This window comes from Gavia stellata, chromosome 4, assembly GCF_030936135.1.
Source record: "Gavia stellata isolate bGavSte3 chromosome 4, bGavSte3.hap2, whole genome shotgun sequence".
Classification (NCBI taxonomy): Eukaryota; Metazoa; Chordata; class Aves; order Gaviiformes; family Gaviidae; genus Gavia; species Gavia stellata.
The window spans coordinates 26,248,562-26,269,657 of NC_082597.1; the positions used below are offsets into that span (position 1 = coordinate 26,248,562).

Genomic DNA, 21,096 nt, shown 5'->3' on the forward strand with positions numbered 1-21,096 from the left:
CCTTGTAGTACAACCTTGGCATTGAAAAACATTTGTCTGCTTTTCAAACTTTGTTGATACTTATTTCAAATTCTTATGGCGTAGAAATAAATATTTCTATACTTGTATTTGTTTTTTCCTGTTTATTTCTCTGCTCCCTGTTTTCTTGGAAACTTTAAGCAATAGAGCACAATGACTGTGTCTTTGGCAAAGAGGATCTGGATGCAAATCACTGAACTTACAGATACTGAGTTAAGTGAAGGCAGAAACTTGTTTGTGTAACATCAATTTTTCCTTCCTAGTATAGACCGTGAGAACTACATGGGGGTTTTGGTGATCTTCACCAAATGATTTGCATTTCCTAACTTCTAATAACAATAGTTTTTCAAATAGTTTATAAAGATAATGTTTTTGATGGGTTTAGAAATCATGGCATAGGACTGCAGAGTGGTAGGGATGCTGTAGCTTTTGTGATGGGGGTGTGGGACGGCTACTTGGATTAGTATGATAGTTTATTACATGTTTTCAAATCCAGCCTTAGTGTAGATGATCCAACAAGATCCTTGAATGCCGGTAGTTTTTCTTTTGCCATATTAAATGTAAGTAGTTATGCAGCAAAATGCAAATTCAGAAGTAGATTTTTTTTTTTAATCCAGAAGGGAAGTACTGATTACAGACTGTTACTTGTCTGAATGCCTCATGCATTTTTGAAAGTAACTGAGGGCTCTTTCTTACTTGTGATGATAAGAATAGAAGAAATGAGATAAAACAACAGTTCAGGTAGAGTACTGTTTTCAAGCAAACTCTAAGTTCAGTTCATTTAAAAAAATTTACATGCTTAATCTGCTTCAATGTTGTAAAAGAAATTACTGTGTTTCTAATGGTTATGTAGTATTTCATTAGTAAAGATTGCAATGTTTGCCAAACCTGAATTGCATAGATACCATGTCAGTGCTGGGGGTGCCAAGTGGCTGTACGTGGTCATCTTTGATCTGTGCTCTTGAATCAGGAGCAGGGGGAAACTTGAGAGAGGTGATGTCCAGACTCAGTGCAGCGTGGGCCCACCATGGCTGAGCATGACCATGGTGCAGATCCAGCAGCAGCTGTGGCTCTGCAGGCAGAGGGCAAGAGATTTGGTACAGCCCAGGGACAAGGGGTTGCTTGAGAAGGAGGTGGTAGCCTTTGAGCAGAGCCTGTGTAGGTTGTGGCCCATTTTGACTTCATGTTGTGGCAAGCTCTTCTCAAGAAGAACCTTTTGGGTGCTTATGTGGTGTTAGCTCCCAGGCAATGGTTTTCAGTTTATTCTGAAATAGTCTTAGTTCTAGGGTTGGTGCTTCTGTCACCGTTGACCATCACGTGTACCTTCTGGATGCTGCTATGAGTGACAAATGTGTTACTACATTTCTGTAACGCACAGATTAAAGTATTAGAATAACCTTCTTTCAGTTCCATTGAATGCAGTTTATGCAGCATCCTAAAGGCCAAAATGCTTAAATCTTTCATTTCCAAAGCATAGTTTGCTGTGTTATGTTGCGAAATAGCAACTTGCATCCAAAAGTTGCTAGGACTTTGAAGCAAAGCAGATGGAGTTGTTGGCTTTTGCCACATACCTTTAGGAAATCAGACTGCTTAGATACAGTACTGATAAATAATTGTGTCACAGATTGAAGGGTTGAAAATTGAACAGAATTTGTAGTGCATTTGATGAAATTAAATTAATGGTTTTTCAGAACACTTGTTTGATGGAGTAACAAATGAAAGCAATACATCAGAAATCCATCTTCTTCCCTTTACTGTGAGAGTTAAGAATTAGGTATTCAGGACAGTCATCATTAATGTTATTGGCTAGAAAATATATGGGGTTTTTTACTGTTAACTCATCACAAAAGTGCTTATTTGGCTGTGATTACAATGAAATGCTTTTCTTTTTCCCTAGGTGGCTATTTTTAATGCAGTAGTGTCATTAGCTCACTGAAGACTAAACATGAGAATAGCAGGTAAGTATGCTCAGTCAAATCAGACTTTTGTCACTTGTCAAACAAGTGCTATAGACAGCATTAACAAGTTGTGACAACAAGGTTTTAAAATAAACAACTGGCATTACAGGCATTGCTGTTCCATTTATTTGATGTTTAATGAAACTAATTTTGGAATTTGGGATGGTTTAAGAGCAAGCAGCTGGTTAAAACGCTTCAGCTGATCTGCAGTGACTGGTTAAGGTGCCATGACTTGACATACTTTGGCTGCTAATTCTGTAAGATGATGAAGGAGTAAGGAAATGGCCAATTGGTGTCTTAAGCGATTTCTTCCCTGCCTCACCCCCCAACCAAAAGTGCTATGCACTATTATAATAGAGTGTCTGAAAGTTCCTGACTGGTGACTGGGAGTTTGAAAGCTATAAAAGCCTTTTCATAGAGGTAAGTTACTGTAGTACAGGGTTTGAGAAACTGATTTTACTTGACAGAAGGTGTAGTGGTTGTAAAAATAAGATCTTTGCCAATACAACACTACAAGAAAATATTATTTTATACATTTCCTTGCAGTAGAATAGCCTGTGTGGCAATTGAACAGTTTTGAGTTTCTGATGCATTGCACTTCTATCAATAGTTGTAGTGTTACGTTGCAGAAGGAGCAACTGTTGGCTCTTTTAGGAGAGAATGACACCTTCTTTTCCAACAGAGTTGCTCGTTAACCTTCTTAATGAATGAAATTAGTCCTGATTTTTGTCACTGCTTCTAAAGTTGTTATATTAACCTCAATATGTATAACTGGGAGCAACCTGCTAAAGTAAATCTGATAAAGAACTGGAAAATGCTGCAATTTTTAGAAGATGGCTAAATCACCTGGACAACTACTTTTCCAAACCTCTTTTTTTTTAATTCCATCTAACTACTTTTATTGCTAAAACCCACAGACAAGATACGGCAGTTCCTATAGAATGTTTAACCTGTAGCAAACAGGCTGGTTTTGGTTCCAGTGCTAGAGGAACTTTTTAGATTTCTTACCTCTCCCTTAGAGGGAGCGCTCGCAGTTCAGCTGAAAGGGTCAGGATATAGAGTGGAGGGCATGGTTGGTTAGTGCTCAGACTGAGTTCTTGTTCATCTCACCTACTATCTACTGAAACAACATGCTCTCCAAGTGCCACTGGCTAGATGACACATTCCAAAATCTGGTGCCATCTTGTCTTTTTAAGCAGTGTTGCTTTGAAAACCTTTTCTCTGCTTCTTAATGTATGTTCAGATCATCTGTTTTCTCTAGTGCTTACACGTGGTTCAGTTCCCTTCAAGTGCAATAATCTTTGGAGTTCCAGCATAATACTTTAAAATTAAGTTTGCATCTGTGTTTTCTTACGTAGTATGCATGTGCTCACACACATGAAAAGGGAAAGTGGAAAACAAAGACTGAACTGCAAGCAAACAAAAAAGTTGTATCTCTTTGTTTACCTTTCTTTTCTTTTTCTATTCCCTTATATTTTTTTAGCCTTTTGGAAGGATTGAATAACATTTCTTATCCTTCTGAAGGCTGAGTAATTTGTCTATTTTAAGGTTTTCTGAACAGCCCATCACAGCAGCAGTCTGAGATCTGCAGGAGTACATAAGTTTGGGGGTTTTCTGAAGGATTTATTTGGGTGGCAATCTGAGACACAGAAGCATGCTGTAAGGTTGCTTCTTCCAGTTTGACATACTGGGGTGAGACAAGAAGGCAGGATGTTGATCAGATGCCTCCTCACCTAACTTCTACTCTCAGTCAGTTAGTATTTTACGATAAGCTAAGAGCGGAGTATTCTGTAAAAATCTGTTGAAAATTATGTTAAAAAATGTCAGGGTTTGTGGCAGTACCACATACACCCAAGTTTCCATTTCAGGTGTAATTTGCTGTGGTTGTGTGCCTCCAGCTCTTCTCCCAGGAGGTAGTTTGACTGCTCAGCAGTGGAGAAAGTTAGGTTTGTAAAACTTCAAGCTACCTGAGGCTTCAACATATTAAAAGGGGGAAGGGAGAGGTAATGCTTTTTATTACTTTTTAAATTAGCTCTTGTGAGTCTTGAAACTAGCTTTTTGAAGATCAGGAACTGAAATTTGTTGAAAAGGAGGTGAGGAGGCCTTTTTTTGTTTGCTTGGGGTTTTTTTGGTTTTTTAATTTAATGTTCAGACCAGACTGACCAAAGCAGCCAGGCTATAGTATATGAACAGATCCCTAATCACTCACTCAGTCTTGGCCATATATTAAAACAGAGGTAGCTCTGGGGGGCGGGGTGGGGGGGGGGGGGGGGGCGCGGGGAAGAGGAGTTTTTGTGAACAGTGAGGAAACAGGTACACATGGCTAAGAACAGGGAACTGGAATGGGGGGAGGTGGAAATTTCCCCTTTGGACAGCAGCCAGTTAGATCAGCTTAGTTCATCTTGTTAAGCTGGCTTTCCATGGAAAGTCTGTGGTTTCTCCTGGCTGCTGAGCTGAGTTGGTGTACTGTGGTGCCAGACAAGCATGAAGCTGGAGAAAGCTGAGAGCAGGGTATGTATTTGGCATAGTAACCTGATGGACTGGCTCAGTTGCATCCTACATTATAATGTCCGTTTCTTGGAGATGATTTCTGTTCAGTGAGTCCACAAATTATTATCCTATTTCTGAGTTCCCCTTAATGTAATCTGATATACATTTCTCATGTAGTTAATTTTGGTAAACTTAGTGTTATAAGATTATGCAGATAATTTTTTGAAACTTTTCTCTGCTTCTGAATAGGTGCTGCAAAGTTGATAGTGGTCGTAGCAATATTTTTATTGACGTTTTATGTCATATCTCAAGTATTTGAAATAAAAATGGATGCAAACTTGGGACACATATTTGGTAAGTGATGACTTTGTTTTCTCCGGATGTCTAATAATATTTAATTGAGCCATAATCAAGAATATCATATTCATTTTGCTTTAAGATTGACTTAAGCTCTTACGTTTAAGAATTCTGTGTTTATTTTTAATGTGTACTTGTTATTTTTAATATATATTATATATACATAATATATAATGTGTGTATTAAGTTATTTTCTGTTTGAAATATTTAACCTACTCTCTTAATCAGTTTGATTCTTTTGCCTGCCAAGTCTGCATAATTTTACCTGCTTTTTCAGTTTACTAGTACTTACAGTCTTAGGCTGGAGTTGTAAACTAGGCTACTTGAATGATGTTTCTGGAAGTCTGCACTCTGCCTTTCTGCTGCTTAAGCAATTAAAAATTTATATTTTGGGTGGGCTTTTTTACTTGCACAGGTACACTACCATGTGCAATTTGAATGTGCAATAATCAAAACATTTCAGATGTGCCCAGGTTCTACACAGAAAAGGATTTAACTCCAGATTACTACAGTGTGAGCTGACATCTGAACCGGTCACCAGAGGCATCTTTAATAATTGCTGAAGAGACACAGGTGTCATTAAGTATTAGAGATGTATTGTAGATATGTGCATGATGAGGTCACTTGTGTCTCTTCCTATTGCAAGAAAGGGAGCCATGAATGTTTGGGTTCAAATACACCTGAGTTGCAGGGTCCCAGTGTTAATTGAAAGGAACCCCATCCTGGTGAAGCTGTAAGAAGGGAATTAATTTCATTTCAGTACCCACACATCCACAAATCCCTGGTGGTTTTGTATCTCCATGGATCTTTGTGTTAATCGAAGAGTTGTAAATTAAGGCAGTGCTTCTAAAATGTGGTTCCTGATCACTTTCTTTCTTCTACTGTGTAAAGGTTAATGTTTTGTATTGGAACATAACGTTCAGATTTTTTGATACTTCATTTCAACCAACCTGTTTTTACAGGAGTACAGAAAGGTTTTAAGTTTATAGGATATTTTATAGCAGATGATGCTTTAATAGTGACATCTTGTAAAACTTTCTTTTTGCATTTTAGCTAGATCAGCACTGGATGCAGCTGCACGCTGTGAGTATTCATATGCATGTGTTATTAGTGACAGCAAGTCACAGCAGTAACAGAAAGACTGAATTTTCATAGTTAAAGTCTTAATTACACTTTAAATGCAATCAGAAACTAATTCTCCACTTTCCCTAATTTTCCCAAATTTCTGGTAAAGTCTGGTTTTTGCCAGCATTTCACTTGCAGTTTTGTCTTGTGGCTTTTGATGACAGTGCCAGAGCAAGCAGCAGGGTGAGAACAAGAATTAGAATAATGAGGTACTGCAGGAACCTAGATTATTTTAAGTTGCTATGAAACTGCAGATGAGATACCGTTTGTCTTTGCTCTTTTCCTTGAATTCCTTCAGAAAACTAACTGATGTTTCTCTGTTAGCCTACCTGTGGTGGTGGCTCTCTAAAATCCTGTTTTATTTCCTTTTGAAAGCTACAAAACCTCCAAGATACAAATGTGGGATCTCTAAAGCTTGTCCTGAAAAGCATTTTGCATTCAAAATGGCAAGTGGAGCAGCGAATGTAGTTGGACCCAAAATTTGTGTAGAAGATAATGTGTAAGTATTTTTACCTGTTGTCTCTAAATATCTCTTTCAAATACTGTCTTGGATCACTTTGCACACAAAATAATTCTTCGTAGGTTTTGTTTTGCCAACAGTTTGACCACATGAAAAAATAATCTTGCATTATAACTTAATATCTGATGAAGCACACTTAATACTCTGCAGTAAATGCAGAAATGTATGCTATTTTAATACATGCAAGATAGCTTACACTTCATTTCAGGTTTACAGACTTAACGATTAGTTAGACTTCGTCAAGTCAGATGCGGAGTTGCCTCCAATAACTTGTTCTTGTGCCTCTAATAGTAATTCAGTGAACGATTGTATTAAGTAATTACTTGTGGTACTTTTAACTGAATGTCATCAGCTAAAACTGTGCTGTGGAATTGTCTTCTGCAAGTCATCTTTTAAACTATATATTTCCATAGTACCAATGTCAGAACATATTTTTCACTTTTCTTTAAAGGATGACTTCAAAAGGGAAAAATAGTATTTTAATGATCAGTAGTTAATTGTGCTGATGGTAACTAAAGTTAATAAAATAATTGTGAAATGAGGAAAGGAATTGCTTGAAACACAGTTTGGTTTTGAGTTTAAGTCCTGTGTTTCTAATAACTGTATTTTTAACACAGTATTATCAATAATACTGTGCCTAGAGTATTTAACTGAATACCTTTCAGTAATCCCCATGATGGGAATATTCATATTTTTAGATTTTTTGTTTCTTTGCTCTTAGGTTGTTCCTGCTCATTGTCACCCAAAGTGTGCAGCTTTGTATAACATAATCTACCCACTCAATTTTGCATGTCACATGTTAGCGTACTCAGGAGGAGATTTTTTTTAATATCAGTCACAGTTACAAGCCTTTGCCTTCCATTTGCATTTAAACTACTCCAGTTTAGCTGCTTCTCAGCCCACACTATGTTAGTACAGAGTGGTTCAGATAGCACGTACAGCAGTTAGTGCTAATAAATTCTAGAGCAAATGGCAACTGCACTGTGAGCAGTATAACCCCATGTAATTCAGTAAATAGGATAACTTATCTATAAGAGAATAAAAAGTATTGGTTTACGTTTTCCATCACTTCAGTCTCTAAAGTAACTCTGTAAGATTAGTCTTACATGATCTTAGAGAAGACTGTATTTTTAGCACTAACTCTGGCAATTAAGATGCAGCGAGGTTGAAATGGAGCTTTTTTTTCCCCTGACAACTAAACATGTGCAGCTTCTTCACTTTGCGTTATTAGTAGAAACACGAGCACCATTCAGATTTCAAGCCGTTCTTCTGTGAGGCTGACTTAGCTCAAGCTGGCTCGCTTGTGTAGGAGTGCATTTGCACCAGAGCATTACAGTGTAGTCGAGGAGCATGTGCAAAGTGAGCATGAGCTCACCGTTGGCACGTACTAACTAAAAGCTGCTAGATTCTGCTTTCCATTCTTATCATTTATTCGCTTCATGACCTTGGACAGTCTTATCTAATCTCTCTGCATGGTATTTTTGTTGGTGTTACAAAACTTGCTACCTTCTCATTCTGGTTGCTGGGAAGCTTAATATATGTGAAGACTTAGGGTGATTCATTGGTTAAAAGTTGTGGGAGTGCAAAGTACTATTTTAACTTCAGGACTATAGGGGCTTTTTTATGTCTCGCTTACTGGTTAACTAAGAAGAGATTGTTGTTCCTGTCCAAAAAAAAATTTTAAAAAATTCTCTACTGGATATTCACTGAAGACAGTGATGAAAAGAAAGTAGTTGTTGGCAAGAAATCCTCTATTCTTTTAATACTAGTGTGCTCCTTGGTGCATAGCTGTTGGAGTCTTCAGTCCAGTTTCCCTTGGCGAAAATCTTTCTGAATTCCTTCTGAGGAGGGCTTGTAATGTCTATTTAAATGTCCACCAGAAAATTTGATTAATTTTATATTGTGTCCTGCTTTGCTTATAGGACGTTTGATTTCTCTTTCAAAAGCTCCTGTAACTTGTTGATTGTAAGTTGCTGTAAGAATTCTAAAACTGATGAACGGCTGCCCTCCTGTGAGAAAACTGACACATTACAGCCTGTAGTTTTGTTACTTAGCTTGTGCACTTAGCTTGTGTGCTATCTCAAGTGTGTAAAGTAGTATCGCAGAGCTCTGAAAGCGCTTATTTCCTCTTCAGTAGCTCTTTTTAGTGATACTTTGTGAACTCACTCCTGCAAAATGCTTTTTTCTGATTACTTTGTATTCTCCTTCATACTTCCAAGACAAGGAAGCAGGGACAAGTTTTCGTAATTTGTCAATGATATTTATATTGTAGGTTTTTTGCTATGTATTAAGCATAAGGATATCACTTGGTTTATGAGAGCACTAAAGGTGCTGATATAATTTAGAATGCATTTAATTTCTCAATTTTTCTTTTTAATTATATAGGTATTTTGGTGTGGAATAGGAATTCTGCTGTATAGAAGTTCAGTTATAGCCTTGTTCTCCTATATTGGAAGGACATAATCCAAATTAGAAAAAAACATACTGTAGTCATCATCAAAATATGAAATATTGTAGTTGCTACTTCAGGGGCTTTTTAGAAGAAGGGGCAATATTGCTATACTACTTTACCAGCAACTTCTCCATGCAGTGATTGTGCCACAGTAATGTTATAGCAGAATGTCACACTACATTGCTTTAATAACCAGTAAGTCTTGTATTCATATCTGCAGGATTTTTTTGTTGTCTGAAATCCATTATAACTTGTTATGTATGTGTGGATTTTCAATGTCTAGTCACCCCACTATTAGATATTTTTTGACTGGTATTTATTTACAGAGAATTTTTTGGTTAAAATAAAAGGAAATTCTTACTCTTTCTGGTAAATTAAATGTCCACTAAATTTTATGAGAGCAAAGGAATGTGTTCAGAACTTCACTGCCTTTTTTTCATTTATTTTTTCAGTCTTTGCCGTATGTTTTTATTGTTTAGAACAGACAATCAGACATGACATGAAAATCATGTGATCAGAGAAGAAATGATCCTCCAGTGGCTAAAATACTTCTGGAGTTCCCTACTAATGAGAACTGAATTCTGCATTTCAGCAGAAAATTTCAGGTCTTCTGTTTTAGAAGTTATTGAATTAGAGTTTTAATTTTAATCAGAATTTTTGGCGGATGGTATAACTTAAAGGACTAACAGAAGACTATGGACTCTCTCATCTCTGATTACTAGTTCTTTAAAACCTAAGTCACTGTGCCAAGAGTTACCATTAACTGGTAGTTTTTCACAGCCTCTTTGAACTAGCTAATACTGAGTCTGTTCCTGATAGTTGTCTATTAAATTTGACATTCCTCTAAATTTTGGCTTCTGTCTTCATCCTGGGTGCAAAAGATAGTATCAGAGAGGAAGATTTTTGTCATACTTCTGTGACAGACCATTTCTTGCTTCTAGCCTATCACTAATAAGTTAGCATGAGAAAGCCGATGTTGCAGTTGTGTGTGTCAGGATGTGGTCCTTCCGAAATGTTGCTTAGAACGGATGTTCAGACATGACCTGAAAATCATATGATTGCAGAAGAAATGTGAAAAAAGTTTTGAACGTAACAGAATTGTACACATCTGCAGCCCCTTCCTAAAGCAAGCTAGGGAGGTTAAAGGAATCCTGATCAGGATGGAATTAAAGCATCTGTTAGATTAAAGATCTGTTAGAGTTATGTGCACCTATATGCTTACGCTGAGGTGCTTTCTTGAATCTCAGCTGAAGACTTCTTCATTATCTTAATTTGTGTAATTGTTTCAGCCCTTACTCCTATTTCTCCTTGTGTATGTTAACTCTTTTACTCCTAGCTTCAAAATGTTAATGCTGGGGTATTTGGGGCCTGGAGGCACAACAGAGATCTTTATACAGTGCCAGTGAAAAGGGATGAGGAGGTCTGGAAGCTTCCTCTCATTGGAGTGGTACACCCACCATAGCCCAAGGCAGCACAGCATCCTAGCTAACAGGCTTGACATTCCCATTAGCTCTTGTTTACAGCTCTGAAGGGCTTCCATTTCACAATGCATCTCTTCTTGCCAGCTCCTTTGCCACTCTGAGTTTGGCCAAGTAGTTGCTGCCGTAGATTGCAATGGTTTTGTTGGGATGTGTAACTATACTCCAAGATTATATTCAACTTTTGTTTAAAGTCCCATCAGTGTATTAACTATTTTTCTTGGATTTCGGTTTCCTGTTATAGGTACAGGTAGCTAACTGCTTTCTTGTTTCTTAGTGTGATGCTGCATTATTAACTTTAAATACCTCTGTTCAATTAGCTTTTAAACTCATTAACACATTTTTGTTCATCATGTGCTTACAAAAAAGCTTAAAATAATGGTTACATGGCTGTGCTAAGCTCCTCAAATTATTATTTGTTTCAGGTTCTTTAACTGCAAGGAATTTTCTTAAATACATTAATATCACTTTTTATTTTTTGTGACACTTTTAATATACACCCATACTTTGAAACTAGGATGAGTAAGCGATCAAATAAAATGGATACAACTGGGGATATCTGATCTATTGTTCTCAATTCAGTGGTGCCATAAAAGCACACAGATTAGTTCAAGGAGATTTTGCTTCACTTAAGTACTCGTGAACATGTGGTCTTTCAACTATGTATCTCTTAAAATTTGATTTATCCTATTTAAAAAACAGAAATATTTCAAATCAGAAAATTGTCCTATTAAAAATAAAATTGTTTATTTTGTTTTAGTTTAATGAGTGGAGTTAAAAATAATGTTGGCAGAGGAATAAATGTGGCCTTGGTCAATGGTAAGTGACATTTTACGTAAGCAGATTGTCTTAATTTTAAAATTGTTTCTGAAATTTAAGGTGAAATACTAAGGGATGGTGAAAGGCAAGCAAGAGGAGAAAAGGAAGTATTCAGCATATTTATACTGAGATAATGTCAGATCTTGGCACTTAAACCTTTTTGTTAGAAAGTAGAAAAATTCAGTGCACTCTTGTTTCTAAAAATGTGTAGTGAAAATAGTAATGTGGAGTGCTGTGGTAACTATCTCAGTGATAAATCAGATACATTCCTAATGCACATACGAAATGGAAAAAGACATGAGATGCATGCTCCTTCTTTTGACTTTGTGTGTTGCCACCACTAATAAAACTTTGTAGACTAAATTTTTGCTCTCTTTTCAGTGAAACTTATTTAACAATTCTGTTACTACATGGAAAGACCAGCTAATTATTTCCCAGCTTGATATCAGTATATCTGATTAGTCCATATCTATAGATCTTGTCCCTAAATACATCATGCTATGTAATTGTGTTCAGGATTCTTAACTTTTATTAAAACCAAACAAATTTACCTCTGTGTCACCTTTAAAGCTGAACTGAATGTCAGTCAGTACTGGCAGATTTGTCCTTAATGTGTAGGAAGCAATTCCTTGTAGCACTGAGATAGCACTTTGTCATTTCATTGCAATATAAATTCATGTTATTTCTGGGTTGTACTCAGGTTTACATAATCTAAAGCATGACTTGAACAATATTTGCCTAATCCTATTTTGTCCTCCTAAATTTCCTCAAGTTGTTCAAAACCAAAATACCTACCTTCGTATTATATAATTACCAGTCTTTCTCCCTGTCTTCCAAACTTTAAATGAATGTATATATTAGAAAGAAAACACTACCTTCCACCAAATACTGCCTTTTTAGACAGCATAGTAAAAAAACCCAAAAATGAGATTACTATACTGTCTACTTTCTTCTATTTGTTCTAGATGTTTAAATCAGCTAAGAATTTCCAGTCTATAGCAAAACATGCAGTGTAATTTTAATCTATCTTACTTTCCAAGTGGCACTAAAGGAAACCTATAGCTGTACTATCTATTTTTGAAAAAACAACTTAAAAAAAAAAAAAGCAAATATATGAAGTGAGTTCTCTTTATTGGCTTTAGAAGCTGTGGGCTCTTTGTTTTATTTTATATTGTACTTGAGGCCAAATCAGAAGTTTGCATCTTCTCTCTTTTTTCCTCTTACCTTTTCCTGCACTTTTTCACAAACTACTGTGCTGTTTAAGGAGTGATCTTCATAAAAGATAAGAGTTACCATAGTAATTGATTTATATGGTGTCTTATGCAGCATTTTTTCTGAAAGAGTCACTAAGAGGAGTTGAGCATGTTGTCTGTAAAATAATTTTGGCTATATTTGACACAAAATATATCTTTTTCTCCAGGTAAAACAGGAGAACCATTAGACACTAAATTCTTTGACATGTGGGGAGGAGGTAGGTGCAGTTATCTTAGCTGGTTAAAGACAAACAACTTAAATGCTTCGTATTCCCCCCCCCCCCCCCCCGGCTTCATTTGCTGTCGTGGTTTAAGGTGATAGTTGAGGGAGTGCTTCACCTCTACCTTTGTAATTGTGAGGAGAGTGGAACTTGAAAGAAGCAAATAGTTGAGGTGGGAGGGAATGGTATGGTTAATCAAACACACTTGTTCTCACCAGTAGTTCCCACTAGTGGTTATGTCTTTACACAACATGGATGAAACTCTTTCTATGGAATGAAAGAGTTATCTCTGATGCATTTTATCTTTCTCCCACTTAGCATCTTTTTATAAATTTATAAGTATATTTATACATACTCAAAAGGATTGTCTTTTGCAGGAAGGCATCGCAGGTGTTTAAATATGGAATGGTTGCTTGTTATTAAACAGTTCTGTGTTCTCTCTTTTCAGACGTCGCACCGTTTATTGAATTTCTGAAGTCCATCCAGGATGGAACAATAGTGTTAATGGGAACATATGATGATGGTGCAACAAAGTATGTCATTGATTTTTATAGTAAATATTGCTTAAACTTTCAAATGCTGTTTTATACTAAAAAAAAATGCATTCTTTATCACACAATCACTTTTGATAAAGTTTTAATCTTCCAAGATGACGGATTTGAAACTCTGCTTTCAGTTTAGTTTTATAATGCTGATGTGATTTGGGGACAAGGATAAAATTAAAACTAACTGGGTGTAATGGGTTATGTATGTATTTACACAGAGGACTGTTAGGTGTATGCTTCTGTGATGCCAACAACCCTTATGCTCCCTTGTTTCTGAAGACCCTGTAGGTTTCTAGCTGCTCTCCTCGGATTTGCCCCCAACTCTTTTTTCTTTTTTTTTTTTGAAAGTATGCTGCCAAGGATATGTGTCTTTTTGGAGATGTGCTGGTTTTCCTACTGCTGATAGCTCGTTCTGATAGCTCATTCTGTCTTATGCTAGTAAATTCAGATATGTCCAGACCTAGAAACATGACTGTGAGAACATACTCTGGTGGAAATTGGTGTGGAAATTCATCTGTTCCTTCCAGCACTTCTCTCGGATCAACTCCGAGACAGAGTTTGGTGGTTACAGGGGTACAGAGACCATTCCCAGTAGGCCTTGCCTGTATCCTTCCTTTTGAAGTCATACTTTTTGGCCTCAGTGTTTGGACTATTCCATCCTACAGCTGTTCAATTTATTAATGTAGACATAGCCTAAGAGATTTTAGTTCTCTTTAAGCATTATCTTCCAACCGTCCCAATTTTGGTCAGCTTTAATAGATATTAAAAATTACTGTAGAATTTCTATTGTAATCTACTCCTCACCTAAGTCATCCTGCCCAAAGGATTGCTTTTCATAGTGAAAAGGAAAAGGGATTTTTTTCCTTTTCCTCTGTTTTAATAGTATTTAACTTTTTGCTAATGTTCTGTACATTTTTTTCCCTTTTGGTTCAACTTGTTATCCACAATTCGTCTGTGTTTTTGATATAGGAGCAGCTTTGTCTGACTTTGTCCTCACTTTGCAGCGTGCAGTATTTGCAGTAAATAATTAAATGTCTGTATGTTCACTGCTTTTAGGAGAAGAAAGCAATTTAATGTTTCTTTATGCCAAGGCTGGATCTTCTGTCTGTTGTTCTGTTCACTTCTTTTGTTACTTTTTGCTCTTTTTTCCTTTCTTCTTTGAAGTTTTAGATAATAAGTACAGTTAGTTTGTTTCAATAATCATGTCACAGCTGATGTTTTTGAAAACCTGTATGTAGGTGTAATATCAGCTAAACAAGAAGGTAAATTTGGCCCATTCATGCTGACAGCCAGGAACTACTGCTTGTTAGCGATATTACATAATTAGCCAAAAGCTTATCACTGGTGGTCGATGGTAATCATAAATGCCAGTTCTTGAAAACAATTAAAATTGTGAAGAACCAACAAGTTTAAAAGATAATTTTTTTTTTAAATATAAGCTGCCCTAATGCTCTGGAATCTTGGAGTGTGGGTTATGCAAATAACCTCCGAAGAACTTAATTATTTTCATAATTTTAGCTGAAGTGAGTCATACAACTATACCTCAGTAAGTAGTAATAATCAGAATTTGTGTGTGTTGTTTTAGTAATTGGGCAAATGTAGTAACTGAAAGGAAGAAATAAAGAGCTGTTATTTGGAGGTTTTGGAATGATAACTTATTCTACAGAATTGTTTTCCCTTCCATACTAAAATTATCCCACTTGGGCTTACAGGCACTGAATTGTGCTGTGGGGCAGCATTCTGAATTTTGAGTTAATTGACCCAAGCAGATGAGAACTTCTTTCCTATATTTAGGTAATTCTCCTAATCTAAAATAGCTTTTACTTTATCTAGACTTCAGCTTGAGCCTGCAAACAATGTTTGCTTTAAAAATTGACTTTTTTAGTTGCTTGGAGAATTGCTAACATGACTTGAGATGTATGTATAAATTCTTCCAGGAAAGGGTTCTTGGCTTTTGTTGGTGTACTGATTGGTTTGTATGCTGGTTCCTTGAGATTATAATATTAAAGAGCAGAGCTCATTAGATCAGGTGATTTCAGAACTAGTCTTATCTGATTTTGAAATATAGATCTTGCCCAATATTGACTGACTTAAACTATGTTTAATCACATTAAAGTTGAATGGTCTGTTGAACAATGAAAGCTCAAAGAGCATGTATTTTATTCACATAGTGAACTTCTTTGTTTTGTTCAAGGCTTAATGAGGAAGCACGGAAACTGATTGCTGAATTAGGAAGCACATCTATTACTAACCTTGGCTTTAGAGACAACTGGGTCTTCTGTGGTGGAAAAGGAATTAAGACTAAAAGTCCTTTTGAACAGGTCTGTGATTCTGTAACTTACTGGAATTTAACAGCTTACATTGATAAAGGCATAGCATGTTTTATAAATACCATGCATTTGTTCCAGATGGGTATCTATTGCAGTAGTGGAACACAGTGGTATTTTCAAGTTTATTCCTTGACTAGCCTCCTCCTTATAAGTGTATAAAAAAAGATTCTTTGTTGATTCAGAAATAAGAAAAAAATCTTATATGGGGCAGATCTTAGTATCCCAATAACTAGATTATTTATCTTTTTAATGAATGCAATTAAACTGAAGAATTAAAAATTCACTGCCTAACACTTGTATTTTAGATGCACTAACAAAGGTAGACCTCTGACAGATAAGTGGTAGTTAGTGTTGGTGTTCCCAGCTGTTCACTTTACTCTTCTGGCAAAAATTATTGCTGCCGTAGCAAAATTTGTGAAATAGAGTATGTTCCCATACTTCAGCTGTTAAAATGCAACGTGTCATTGTTGCCTTTAATTACGAGTAAAGGTAGTTTCATAGTAGGAGAGTAAACAAGGTATGTTCTCTTTTGCCAGCTTTGCGAGGGAGTGGGAACTAGTGCAGGAGCCATGGCAAACTCTTGGAGGCAGTAATGTCTTACCTGACTGCAGATGGTTGCTTGATGGAAAAATAAACCCCTAATTAAAAAAAAACAAACTTGACCATTTGACAATGAATAATGTTCTTAAAATTCTGACTATTCACTTTCAGTGCCTTGTAAATTTAGTATCCTTATTTATTTTTTCCTAGTGGTTCATGCAGTTGGTCTTTTTCTGCCTTGTCTCTTGCTAAATAAACATCCATGATAAATTTTAAAATGTTTTCCCAATATGGCTTAACTGTTTTAAGCATACATTTGTCTGAGGAAGTTACATTAAGTGGTGAATACTGAGATTGTTATATTTGATACAAAGCACAAGGGGCTAATAATGATGTCTTCTCTTTGTCCATGACCTGAAAATAAGTAAATAAAATGTCTTTTAAAGCTGTGAGTTAAAGCAACAGGATAAATGACTTTACATTAATGGTAGATTGATGTTTTCTATTTATAGCATATAAAGAACAACAAGGACACAAACAAGTATGAAGGCTGGCCAGAAGTTGTTGAGATGGAAGGCTGTATCCCTCAGAAACAAGACTAAATTAAAACTAAAGGAAAGGAGAAAGAATATGGAAGAAAATGCACTTTCTGCTATTATTGGGAGAGGGCTATGAAGGAGACTGTACTGTAAATAATATTTTTAAAGCATGCAACCATCTTGTCGGTGTGTGCATGAGCACTGACATTTTGAATATTGGGATTATTTATTGCTAACACACGTAGAAATCCTTTTTGTAAATATGTCCAAAATAAAAGAAACATCAAAAAATTTCTATGCAGGTTTCTTAAAGGCACACTTAAAAGCCTGTGGTAAATAATATCTTGTAGATCAACTGGCTAATAAATTACATATGTGGATAATAAATAGATCCTGACAAATGTTGTACTGTCCTCTTAACAGCGTAATGTTGCTGTGAGTATGTAACCTTTGTGGAATATGTAGATTTTAGTGATAAGTTAATAAAGAGCTTTAATTTTTTCTATCCTCTGCCTTTTTAATGGCAGCATCACTTTTTATTAAAGCTATTTGGTTATTCTAATACCAAGTGCTCCAGAAATTTATTTTGTAGTCCCCTATCAAAACTGAATGATCAGCAAAGGAAGAATACATGATAGTGTAATACAGATATGCCATGAGAAGCACAATATAAATTATTTTTATTAGGGGAAGAGTAAAAGTAAGTATGTAAAGAGTGTGCATGATATTTAAAAGCATCTTGGAAGGATTTGTACTTAACTTGAAAATAGTGTTTACTTTGTAGAAAAGACTTGACATGTTAAGCAGCAGTACTGTGGCTAACTTGTTCAGTTTTTATTGCAATTTTTGCACTGTTGCTTAACCATTGATTCTACCTATGGCTGTTCAGCTGTAGTGGCTAGTCAAATAGTAAATGTACATAATGGAATAGCCTCCTCTTTTAGTTCTAACATCAGGAATAAATTTCCCATCACAAAGAGTTTGTTAGAAAGCAGTCTGCCTTCTAGTGAGAGTTGTATCAGGGTACACAATGATGCACCTTTACCACCTATGTTACATCTAATGTGAGCTGAGCAATTTGTTCTTTCACGGAGATGTTAGAGAAAGCATTGTATCTTGGGTTATGCAATGTGTGACATTTAAACTTAACTGACAATGTTTCCTTCACCTTTTTTTTAATGGAAAAAAAAATGGATCAAGTTGAAGTGGCCTTATTTCTTTAGCTTGTATCAGAGCTGTGAGAAGACATGGCTTTCTTTGGAAAGTTCTGTTTCTTTTAAGTAGGGCCAGCTTGAACTTTTGCTGAAATGAAGTTAGTATGGTATAACTGATGGTGTTGGTATTCACAAAACAGGGGCTGACACGGAATTGGGTATAATCTCTTGGAGCTTTATGTCATGAGTTCTGGTGTAATCTTCAAAAACTTCTAGTTAGTACCATGGGGCAAAAGCCACAAAGGATTTTTCAGTTGAACACACTAGCACTCAAAATACTATTATCGTTGATGTATTCTGAGACAAATTTAACTCTGTGCACTAAAAATTTCAAGCAATATTGGGAATTACTTTGCAAGTCAAATAAATAACCTGTGATACCAGAGTAAGACTGGATTCTGAGTTGTTCTGTATGTTTAACTAGCTTGTTAAATAATGTGGTTTTCCCTCAAGTTTAATGTAGAACAGCAATAAATGCACTTTATACAGTGAAACAGCTTTTGTTAAATCTTTCAGATTTTCTTGTGTAGAAGGACATGTCAAAGTCATGTATATTTTTTTCATCAAAGTAAACCCCCCTGTTTCTCTCAACTGGAAAATGACTTCTATTTCATAACATTAGGCTATGGTGGAAAACTAATTGTGTAAGTCCTGGAATATTCATAGGAATACAGTTTTGTTGGTATATATGCCAGTATTGGTTATGCTGCTATCCAGAATAATATCAAAATAATTTTGAAGCTCCTTGGCAGGGGCTTAAGAGGAAAAAAACATTTGTCTGCATTAACGGTTTTCCTGGACTACTCTTGTTTTCATTCTTTTGGTTTTAAATGCCAATTAATATTTCATCTTTCATCAAATTAAAAAGTTCAAATTTCCTCTACAAAATTAAACGGAGAAGAAATAAGACTGAAGGCAGACCTCTTTTAGCCCTTGTATCTTTTTAAATTTGTGCCTTTGTTCAGCAATCTGAATTAAGTAAATATATTATGACTCTTTTAACCCCTTAAAGTTGCACCTGCCAAAATCTTTTAAACAATGCATTTTAAAGCAATAAAATGGTAGGATTATTTTTGTAACTTCTTCAGTAATTTGATTCTTGTGATTTTGATGGAAATCTGCCTCTTATTCTCTAACCCATGTCCGCACAGCTGTATCATATCAAGTTTAAGATGACTCTCTTCAAGTATATAGAACTTGTACTGGAGTGACCATGCAAATGGGGTCTCCTTGCTCTTGTCTATCATCCTTGTCTGTTGACTTGACACAAGATCTAGTCATGCCATCTCTTCTGTCTTGAGTGGGCTAGTTACAGCACCCCCCTGTTGAGGTAAGCTTTCTGATGCTTACTCTTAAGAAGCAAGACTCTCTGATATTCTGTGTGCATTTTGTTTGCGGTACCAAACACAAAGATTACTTTCCTGGCCTCCCTGGTCTCTCCAATAGCTGGTGGTGAGAAGCTGTTGGTTGTGAAGATGAAGGCATGTTGTACAGGTAGCTTCGTGCAAAAGTACCCAAAGTGACACAAAGCTCCAGGATGCGTATTTTCCTACACAAGGTGATGGGAACATTTGCAGCATCTTGCACATTTGTTGAGGACAAAGCAGTGAGGGAAGGAAAGAAAGATTGTGGGGGATGTCTGCCTCAAAAAGTGCAGCTGTGAGATGAGGTGGGGAGAACACAAGGAGGTTGTAACTTCATTTTCCCCAAGGAGCACCCAGCTGCAATCCAAGCCACCTGAAGACTTCTTCATTGTAAACCACAGCTCTCAATTACTGTGCTACTGTTGTTCTATGTGGATAGTAGGAGTCTTAAGAATCTGAAGGGCGTGTCTGCCTTGATATGCCTTCTGCGTCTTTCCTAGTGTCTTTCATGATCAAACTTTTTTTTTTCTTTTCCTCTGGGAACAGCAGAGCTTTTTACAGCTTTAGTTTCCCAAGTGCTACTTTGGAAAAAGCTTCCCTTTGCTTGACATGCTTTGCTTTCCAGATGTCTTACTGTGGCACTTAGTTCCTTCAAACATTGACAATGACTACCAAATGTTTGATGCATATGTAATGTCTCCTAAACTGTTTGCATTTTCTGCAGTCTGAGTGTTTTTCAAGAATGAGTGTATTAATAAAATAGAGGCCAGGTGGATAACTTCAGGAGGGGAAATAAAGTAATAATACTGCCACTGTAAGTGTTGACTGACTTGCCTGTGTTACGGTGGGAAGGGGTGTAGTCCCTCCTAAACTGACTTGGGTCATGGCTAAGGTGGATACCAAGCAAAGGACTTTTTATTGATGAAATACTCCTCAGTTTTACCTTTGTAAGGCCAGGCTAAGGCCATAAGCTAGCCTTAGTGCAAAGGGGCCTGGCTAAGAAAACTGAAAAAGAAACCTGGAAGGCTGGATGGGAGCTTTGAGGCCAAAGCAGGAAGGTGTAAGAACAGCACTTGGCCTGTTCGGTAATACCATGAGGTGTCAGTAGCTTCTGATGCTGTACTAGAGCAGTGAGGGACCCTGCTTCTCACCCTCTGAGTAATGTGCCAAAAGGGCGCAAACGCCTGGGCTCAGCCACTGCCTGCTGCTGCTTCCCTGGAGGCGAAAAGAATGGCAAGAGAGAATGTGCTCTACTTGAGATGTTTCATTACATTTCTGATTATCTTAATACCAGCTTAAAACCACTTTTAGTTCCTCCTCACTGCTCTTGTAGTTGTCCCTTTCAGCCTTACAAACAAGATGTAATACATCCTTCATAGATGCAGGTTAAAACTGGTTCCTCAGATGTCTCTTCCTATGCATAGCTATCTATCTAGATAGGTTGTCTCATTTACCATCCAAATCTTTGCTGAAAATTAATGATTACTTCTTTGCAAATGGAAAATTGATGGCTCTCAGATGTCTTTTATGTTCTTCCTGGCTCTATCTTTTCCTTTCTAGAACATACAACCCAGTTCCTTTAATCTTGCATTTATCCTTTTTAAATTGCTATAATCTGTAAATCTGTAATCACCTGTTCCCTCAAAAAGGTCTGTTCCTTTTTTAGGGTGTTGTCCATAGCAGGATATAGCTATAACCCCTTTGACACGAAAAAAGGCACTCCCAGCTGAGGAAGAATCATGTCTCTTCTTTGAGCTTGATAGATGGTGGTGGAAGGGAGTGGTGTCTTCTGTGGAACATAGTCTGCAAATGTTTTTTCCTACCAAATGCTGCAGCAATCCTCTCTGGCTGATTATCTTCCTCGGCCTTGACT

The 21,096-nt window shown here is 36.6% G+C and overlaps 1 protein-coding gene across 1 annotated transcript in view; it reads left to right on the forward strand.

The window, feature by feature from the left end:
• Window positions 1–18,357, forward strand: part of FAM3C (FAM3 metabolism regulating signaling molecule C) — a 32,175-nt gene extending 13,818 nt beyond the window's left edge. Inside the window, exons 2-10 of the mRNA XM_059816372.1 lie at window positions 1,916–1,976; window positions 4,716–4,820; window positions 5,877–5,906; window positions 6,324–6,447; window positions 11,159–11,217; window positions 12,638–12,688; window positions 13,140–13,224; window positions 15,431–15,557; window positions 16,619–18,357. Coding sequence (XP_059672355.1) covers window positions 1,964–1,976; window positions 4,716–4,820; window positions 5,877–5,906; window positions 6,324–6,447; window positions 11,159–11,217; window positions 12,638–12,688; window positions 13,140–13,224; window positions 15,431–15,557; window positions 16,619–16,708 — 684 coding nt within the window. The 5' untranslated portion in view covers window positions 1,916–1,963 and the 3' untranslated portion in view covers window positions 16,709–18,357. The remainder of the gene's footprint in view (window positions 1–1,915; window positions 1,977–4,715; window positions 4,821–5,876; window positions 5,907–6,323; window positions 6,448–11,158; window positions 11,218–12,637; window positions 12,689–13,139; window positions 13,225–15,430; window positions 15,558–16,618) is intronic.
• Window positions 18,358–21,096: the final 2,739 nt, after the last annotated feature.